The 9,078-nt window shown below is 45.3% G+C and overlaps 1 protein-coding gene across 4 annotated transcripts in view; it reads right to left on the bottom strand.

The window, feature by feature from the left end:
• GPATCH2L (G-patch domain containing 2 like) overlaps nucleotides 1-3,927 on the bottom strand; it is a 55,700-nt gene extending 51,773 nt beyond the window's left edge. For 3 of the 4 annotated variants that reach the window (XR_001512333.1, XM_006778812.2, XM_006778811.2), the window contains exons 1-2: nucleotides 3,844-3,927; nucleotides 977-1,648 (exon numbers count right to left, since the gene is read on the bottom strand). Coding sequence is in view for 3 of the 4 variants with exons in the window: in XM_006778812.2 (XP_006778875.1) it covers nucleotides 977-1,638 (662 nt within the window). In the remaining variant the exon portion in view is untranslated. Of the gene's footprint in view, nucleotides 1-976; nucleotides 1,662-3,843 lie in introns of all 4 variants that reach the window. The other variant, XM_015558040.1, reaches the window with a different exon arrangement.
• Between the last annotated feature and the right edge of the window lie 5,151 nt (nucleotides 3,928-9,078).

Raw genomic sequence — 9,078 nt, 5'->3', positions numbered from 1 at the left:
TTTAAGAACACTTTTTAAACCATTTTTAGTAACAATTGTGTTGCTATTACAGTATAGTCTTCTTGACAGAGAGAAATAGCATCATGAATGTTCTTTAACTGGCCAATTGCTCAGTGGTTAGAGCAGTGGTTCTCAACCTTCTGGCCCTTTAAATACAGTTCCTCATGTTGTGACCCAACCATAAAATTATTTTCGTTGCTACTTCATAACTGTAATGGTGCTGCTGTTATGAATCATAATGTAAATATCTGATATGCAGGATGGTCTTAGGCGACCCGTGAAAGAGTCGTTCAACTGCCAAAGGGGTCACGACCCACAGGTTGAGAACCACTGGATTAGAGTGTCCCCCTGAAGACTGAAGGGTCGCCAGTTGGATTCCCAGTCAAGGTCACATGCTTCCATTGGTTTCAGGTTCAAAACCCCACCCCTGGTCGGAGGCAGCCAATCACTGTCTCTCTCTGTCCTCTCTGTCCTCTCTCTCTCTCTCTCTCTCTCTGTCTCTGTCTCTCTCTCTTTCTGTCTCTATCCTTCTCCCTCCCTTCCACTCTCTCTCTAGAGATAAAAGGGGGAAAAAAATCCTCCAGTGAGGATTAAAAACAAAACAAAACTAGAGATAGCCCTGGCCGATGTGGCTCAGTTGGTTGGAATATAGTCCCGTACATCAGAAGGTGGTGGGTTCAACTCCCAGTCAAGGCACATACCAGGCTGCAGGTTCGATCCCTGGTCGGGGGGTGTACAAGAGACAACCAATCAATATTTCTCTCTCACGTCACTGTTTCTCTCTCTCTCCCTTCGTTCCTCTAAAATCAATAAAAATAAAAACCAGAGATAAACACTAGCTGATTGGTTAAAGGAGAGCTACAAAGTCAATATTACAGAAGCTGGTTTGAAAGAAAGTTAAATTCATCAGGACTGTGCATTTGTACTTTGGGACAAATTCATCAGGAAAAATCTTTCACTAAGTAAGAGATCTCACCATTCCGACATGTTCTCATCAGAGCCCTGTTTTTGTTCATCTGCTTCACACTCCATCCTTTCTTTCCGTCCTGTTTTGTTGAGAAAAGTCCTGGTTTCTGCTGATTCACACAATCCGTGGCCTGATGACGTCCAGAGACTATTCTCCTTCCAGCGTGACAGACGCTGCTTCTTGGCGGACTTAAACCTACACCCTCTCTCATAGCTCCAATCTGACACCTTGAGCTTCTGCTGAAGGCTGGCAGCCACCTCTGAAGTCACTCGCTTCACCTTCCGCCTGCGCCTGAGCGGTCGACAAGGTGCATTTTCAGTAAAGGAGTCAGATTCATGCCAAGAATGTTGCTTACTCTTAACAATGGTGTTGAGAGCTGGGTGCCGTTTGGCCACCATTGTGTCATCGGAGTCACTAAAATTGGTGACTGGGGCCATTTCTCGACAGTCCTTAACGGCCTCATCCAGGCTGGACTCAGAAGCCTCACTGTAGCAGCAGGTATGCTCTGCCAGGTGGGTGAAGTCTGAACGGCGCTTCCTGCCTCTCCGTTTGCGAAGCTGCCGCCTCTGCTGCCGAGGGCTCAAGGCCATCTCTTCCCACAGCTCACCAAGCTTATTCTGTTCAGATGTCTGCTCCAAGGCTGAGGCTAAGTCATGTACCAGCTCATCCATGAGGCCACATCTGCCAAAGGAAAGTTAAAAAAAAGAAAGAAAGAAAAAGAGAGCCTGAATAGGACCCGTTGTTTTAGAAAAATTTTACAAAACAAATCATGTCACTTCAGAGTCCACCCTTTCCATAGAAAACAGTCACCTTTCATCTGGCTCCTCTTAGAATCCTACCATCCATGCCCGCTTTGGCCACTGAAAATAGGTGTGTGGCCCTTGTTAAATGCCTGAAGTCAACATGTTTTTAAGCACCAAAACTCATTTACCAAATGACAACAGGAATATTATCAAACTCAGGGGAATAAATCTTTCCCCCTTTTCCCCAATTAAGTTTGTCACTAAATTACCTAATGATAAGATCCAAAAAGATAAAAGAATGTCTCATCAGACAAGAGCAAAAAACACACAACTTCAAAAGCATAGATGAAGGACTATTATATAGTATGAGGTCACTGATAAGAATGCTTGTGCAAGAGAATAGAAAGACAACCTTAGTGACACACTTTAAGGAAAACTGCTTGCAGTTTTCGGGATCCAAGAATCTGTAGTGACCCAGGTTTGTACTCTAAATGGAAAAAAAGAGAATAGGTTTATACCCGTCCTGGTACCAACTACCACCTGGAAGCTACCAGGTAAAGAATCTTGTAAGAGTATATTATATAATTTTTAATTATTAGCAACTTTTAAATTCTTCCCCCATCCTTTAGAAAATAAGTGATCATCCTAATTATGTGCTTAGACCATCACACAAAAACAGGATATAACTGAGGCTGAAATGACAGGGGTGGATGGAGTCTCTAAGATTTGTAGCTCACTGCTTTCCAAAATTTCCTACTTTCCTACTCACTCATATCAAACCATCACACATCATATTTCAGGGGTCACTTCAGAGGCAAACCTTCCAAGGAATGAAAGTAGTAAGACCAATCTTCAAAATGCCCTTTTAAATGGAAATGTCTAATATAATTTGTATGAAACCTATTAAATACATATTAAATTGGCACTTTTTCCCTACCCTTTGTTAAGGCCAAAGTATTTCAAGACCATAATTAGAGCTTAAATCTCCGTGTGACGCCGCCCTCTGGCCCTATTTCGGTTCGTGCAGTTTACATTCTCCAAAGGACTTTTCTAAAAACCTACTTTCATGCGGTCCCAATGCCAACGAACTCAAAGGCAGGAAAACAGTCGGCCGGCTTATCTGCCACCTCGGTGGGGGCAATGGAGACATCTAGTTCCAAAGCTACCAACCAAACAAAACTTCTCCAAGTGTCAAAAGCCACACACACACACACACAGATGACCACTTCCCTTGAGAAAATAACTAGTTTAAAACACCTTGACTGGGGGTTTGAGAAACAACTGTCCCCGGGACCAAAACAGGTAAACAAGTGGGAACCGCTCGCCTAGATCTACTTCCCAAATAAGGAACGACCTGCTTTAAAAACTCGGGCAGAACTGGACAAACTTTAACGTGGAATTAAGTTACCCAACAACTCGGAGTCGAATGCCCGTGCAGAATCCTTTCCTGCCTCCAAAACTGCCATTCGAAAGGCAGGTGACAGGAAGCCTGGGGCTCCCGCACCCCGGGTCCAAGGGCGGACACCCGGTCCCGGCCAGCCCCCGGGGAGAGGACAGGCTACCATCTGATTCACGCAAAGGAACGACGGGAAACTGGAAGGAGTAAGAAGCGAGGCGGGGGCGGGGGCAGGGGCGGAGGAGGCGGGAGAGGCAGGAGGCAACTTCCCAGGCGTGCTCACCAGGGGCCGGGGGTCAGTCTCGTCCGGGAGAGAAACTGCGAAAAAGCAAGTCCCGGTAACCAAGCTCCCTCCGCGATCGGGGGTCACAACATGGCCACGTATGTGAGGGGAAAAAACGCGTGTTTCAAGGGGCTCTCCAACGCCCCGGCCGGCCCCCGAGAACTAGGGCGACCCCTGCCCTGGACACCAAGCCCTCACGCTCCGCCGGCCCCCAAGAGCCAGAAGGAAGAGGGGATGACCGTCGCCCAGGAGACGGCCCGACCCTCAATTGCCCGCCCCGCCTCCCCGAACGGAGGCGCTGGGCCCTGGAAAGCAAGGCCCCGTCACCCTCGCTCCTCCCGCCGGCCGCCGCGGCCCCACAAAGCCTCCGGCCGCTCAGCCACGGCGCAGAGCCCGGAGCCCCGCTGGCGACACCCCCGGAACCCGACCCTCTCGATCCGCTTCGCCCCCTCACCAGCTGCCGCGGGCACCTCCAGCGGCCGCCGCTCTGGGGGCCGAGTCTCCCCGCCAGGGTTTCCCTCTCTGACCTCATTTCCGGTCTGGGCCGGAGGGGTGGGGCGGCGACGGAGTGGGAGGAGCTGTCTGCTCGGGAGGACCCGCCCCCGCCCAGCGCTTCCGGCCCGCGGCCTCACCTACTTCCGCCCCAAGTAGGGCGGGGCCGTGGGGAAGCCTGGGGACCCTACTGGGGGCAAGGAGAGGGGGCAGGACTAGGGGGGTGAGGTTCTTGTCTGGGGAAGGACGTGCTGGCCTTCTCTTCGTCAGGAGACTGGGCGCTGGAGAGGGCCTAGGCCTCGCTTGACCTACTTTATAAAGGGTGTGTGACGTTGAAGGGGAAATGGATCCTCCTTTAGCCATTCAAGTTGGTACAACCTTTGGCAGGGTAGCTTAGCAGTGAGTCACTCAGGGTATTAAAAAATACACATGCCTTGAGCAACAAAACAAGTAAAGTACTACTGGATTAAAACTCAAGAATAAAAGAAATATCTATGAGTTCACACCGATACAAGGTGTGTATACTGATCGGTGTGTATACTGAATACTGATATGAATAAGTTAATAAATGGAAAGAATAAGTTAACTCTAGTGCGGAAGAATTCCAAATAATTGATGTAGATACTCCACCCTGAAGCGTAGCTCTCAACTCCTTACAGGTGGGCTGTGCCTAGTGACTTCCAAAGAGCGCAGGAAGGAGGGAAATGAGTAACTTGGTAGTAGAGAAATCAGAGAAACACTTCCTCGCCAGGTGATCAAGGTTAACATCAGCCGTGATAAATCATGTTGACAGTCCGTGGACCAGATATGACGAGAGTGGTATTTTATCTCCTTCCAAACCCATAACCTCAGTCTGATCAAAGGAAATCAGACAAACCCCAATTGAGGAACATTCTGCACAATGCCTGACCAGGATTCCTCAAAATTGCCAAGGTCATCGAGGACAAGGACAGTCTGAGAAACTGTCACAGCCAAGAGGAGCCTAGGGCAACGTGACAACTTACTGTAATGTGGTATCCTCGGTGGGATAGTAGATCAGCAGAAAGGACATTAGGTAAAAAATAAAGAAATCTGGATAAAGTGCGGGCTTTGGTTAATAACAGTGTCTCAATATTGGTTCATTAATTGTGACAAATGTGCTATACTAATTTGCACAGCTAGAGATATTAATAATAGGGGAAACTGGGTACGAGGTATATAGGAACAGTGTAATTTTCTGTAAGCCTAAAACAATTCTAAAATTAAAGTTTATTTTTTAAAATGCACATGCCTGTTGGCCCAGAAATTCAGTCTCTAGGAATTTTATTGTAAGGAAAAATTGGAAATGGGCACAAAATACAGGTTAAACACAGGTAAATTCATCTTTGCAGCATTGTGGAAGGAGAGGTGAGAAGATTAGGAGAAAAGCCAGAAACCCTATAACAGTGGTTAGTTATCTAAACTATGGTACATCTATGGGATGGGATACCTTTGAGCTTTTGAAAATTGTTGTGGGAGAATATTTAATGACATGAAAAGTTGTCAAATTATGATTGTGTACATTTCTATATGAATGTTATACTTTAATAAAACAGTTACTCTAAACATGTAGAGTATGACTCTAATCATATATAAAGGAAATTAAATCTTTGCATAGGAATATGACCAGAATGATACACTACAAACCACCCAAAATAGTTCCATTATACCATGGAACTGACTATATCTGTGTCCTGTTGTTTGGGTGGATGTTGAGAATTGTTTATAGGGTAAACTTATTATGAAAAGAATTAACAGAGGAGACATAGATGACTGAGCTTTTGAGCCAGAGTGACTAAAAGAGTGGCATTTGCACAGTTAGAGGAGAAAAGAAGAGATCTGGATAAAGGGAATCTGGATAAAGTACAGTTTTGTGGGAAGATGATTGATTCTACCTTGGACATGCTGAACCTGTGACTCCCCAGGACAGAAAGATGGAACTATTCCAAAGGTGTCCACAGCCATCAGCCCTTTTTCCTGCGTTAGTGAAGTTCTCCCCAACAAATCACATCAGCTTCCCAGGTGTCAGTTGCCTCTAGCAGCACTGAAAGCACCCACTTTTCTTGAAATCCAGCTTTTATTTTCATCTTTCTGCTAGATATCGCCACTTGTTTACTCCACCAGCACCTCCAAGTTAAGATGGCAAAACAAAGTTTAATTTCTTCCATGCTCCCTGTGAAATCTGCCCCTTCTCCATTGTTCCCTGTTTGGGAAATGTCACCACCATTATGAAGTCACCCAGGTGAGAAGCTTCAAGGCCATTTTTAGTTCCTGCTTCTTCCGCATACCTTTCTTATCTAATGAAATGCCAATCCTCATGGATTCTGCTTCTACAGTATTCTTGCACCCACCCTGCCTCTTTTGCTTGCTCTTTGCCATTGGCCTTGTCTGGGTAGGCAACCACGCTTCCGGATGGTGTAGCTAAGCCAAGACTGTTAAAGCTGCAATTTGTTGGGGAGCATGGGGAAATATAATAAAAGGGCAGCTGTAACTGGTTTGGCTCAGTGGATAGAGTGTTGGCCTGGGGACTGAAAGGTCCCAGGTTCGATTCTGGTCAAGGGCATGTGCCTTGGTTGTGGGCACATCCCCAGTAGGGGGTGTGCAGGGGGCAGCTGATGGATGTTTCTCTCTCATGGATGTTTCTAACTCCCTATCCCTGTCCCTTCCTCTCTGTAAAAAATCAATAAAATATATTTTTTTTAAAAAAAAAGAAAAAGAAAAGAAAAGAAAGGGCAGCTCACACTGACTTTGTGAAGGGTCCAGAAAGGGAAATTAGAATTTATGGAGCACCAATATGCCAGGAACTGTCCCAGAAATGCATAGAAGATTAAGTTAGATGATAAAATAATGCAGTTAGACATTGTTTAGTGATGGGGATACATTCTGAGAAAGATGTTGTTAGGGGATTTCATCATTATGCAAATGTCATAGAGTGCACTTACACAAACCTAGATGGTATAGCCTACGTCACACCAAGGTATGTAATATAGCCTGTTGCTCCTAGGTTATACCTATACAGTATGATACTGTACTGAACACTGTAAGCAAGTGTAACACAATGGCATTTGTGTATCTAAACATATCTAAGCATGAAAGAGCTATAGTAAAGATACAGCACAAAAGATTTTTTAAATGGCTTACCTGTGTATGGAACTTGCCATGAATAGAGCTTGCAGGACTGGAAGTTGCTCTGGGTGAATGACTGAGTGAATGTGCAGGCCTGGGATATTGCTGTACAATACTGTACACTTTATAAATACTGCCCCACGTGCCCTCCCCTTTCTTCCTTTGGACAGGGTCAGAAATAGAGCATTGAAGTTGTCAAGGCTGCTCCATGAACAGGGATGTGGGTTGGACTGATTGGAAATACCAAAGAGAAATTGGCTGAGTAAGATGTAGATCACCCTAATAGTGACTGTCAAGAGGGCGTTAACGGTGGCCTGAGGATCAGTAGAAATGAGAAATCAAGATGGAGAGGTCAATATAGGAGATTATTGTGGCCATATGATTTTGACTATTTTGCATGTTGGAGCAGTGGTCATATTAAAGAAATTTGTGGTATTCATTAAAAAATGAGGGTTTCTAATATGAAGAGGGTAAAGAACTGAGGACTCAATCTTTTGACTTTGATTTTGGCTCCATTGGGCCTACCTAGCACAAAGGATTCTCTGTGGCATTGAATTGATGGAAGAAATAAAACTTATCTGTGTTTTACATCAGTACAATCTGAAAATATATCCAAAGTACAGGACAGGCTGGCTCCACACTACCACAGAAAGCTTTTACTAATATGGCAGTGGCACTTAGAATTTTCTATGGTTGCTCCTGTAGATCTGTGTCCTTGTACAGGATCTTAGGTCTTCAACAATTTACAGCAAGGTACTCTGAAGACCATCAGGTTAGATCTGGGAAGGCTGAATGTGTAGCCCTGGGGGGATCAGGCTCCTCTGTGCTGAAACAGGTCAGTGGCTACTGGTTAAGATGTCATCTGTGCACTGAAAACAGGTGCAGTGAGTGAGCGGGAACCTATTGCCCAGCCCCACTGATACTGATCCCATTAGAGAGAAAAAAATTCCTCCTAAATCACATATCCTTTTATTTCTTACAGAAAGTTTAGTTCCATTATAATCTTACTAGAGGCCCAGTGCACAAATTTCATGCACCGGGGTGTGGGGGGAGAGGTCCCTCAGCCGGGCCTGCACCTACTCACAAATCGGGACCCCTCGAGGGATGTCTGACTGTCAGTTTAGGCCCGATCCCACAGGGATTCCTATGGGATGGGGCCTAAACTGGCAGTCGGACATCCCTCTCGTAGTCCAGGACCACTGGCTCCTAGCCGCTCGCCTGACTGCCTGCCTCACTGCCCCTAACCACTCGCCTGCCTGCCTGATCACTCCTAACCACTCCCCTACCTGCCTGATCACCCCTAACAACTCTGCCTGCCTGCCTGATCACCCACTGCTGCGGCTTCATCTGGAAGGACATCTGGAATGACGTCTCGAAGGTCGTTCCGCTGTCTGGTCTAATTAGCATATTATGTTTTTATTTATTATAGATGAGTCCAAATACTGGTTGACCAAATACTGGTAGAACATGACTGTTAGTAGTTAACATCTCTTGAGCATTCAGCAGGCGCCAGACACTATCCTAGATATTAACATGGATTAACTCAATAATCCTCACAGAAATCCTTTGACGTAAGTACAATTATCTCCATTTTACAGAGGAGAAAACTAAGGCACAGAAAGGTTAAGTAGCTTGCTCAAGGCTGCACAACTGGTAAATACATAACCAGGCAGAATGATTCTAGGAGACATGCACTTAACCACTAAATTATAATGCTTCTAAAATGAATGTGAGTGTTCACCACATTGAATACACATAGCAAAACATACATACATACATACATGATATATATTGTTAGACATATGTGGATTATACAAAGATATTTATATCCGCCATTATTTATTGACAAAATCATTTAACTAATCCTCAAAATTATCCTTTAATGTAAGTGCTATTGTTCTAATACAGATGAATAAAGTGAAGCCCAGAGAGCCTAAACAGGGTCACCAAGCTGGTATGAAATGGCTGTGATTGGAACTAGGCATCTGACTCCAAAGTCAGATGTCTTTTTACTATACTTTCTCCTCCCCTTTGGGAGGTGGTTGGAGGGTCT

This window comes from Myotis davidii, unplaced genomic scaffold (assembly GCF_000327345.1).
Source record: "Myotis davidii unplaced genomic scaffold, ASM32734v1 scaffold309, whole genome shotgun sequence".
Classification (NCBI taxonomy): domain Eukaryota; kingdom Metazoa; phylum Chordata; class Mammalia; order Chiroptera; family Vespertilionidae; genus Myotis; species Myotis davidii.
This window is presented reverse-complemented; position numbering and strand designations above follow the sequence as displayed.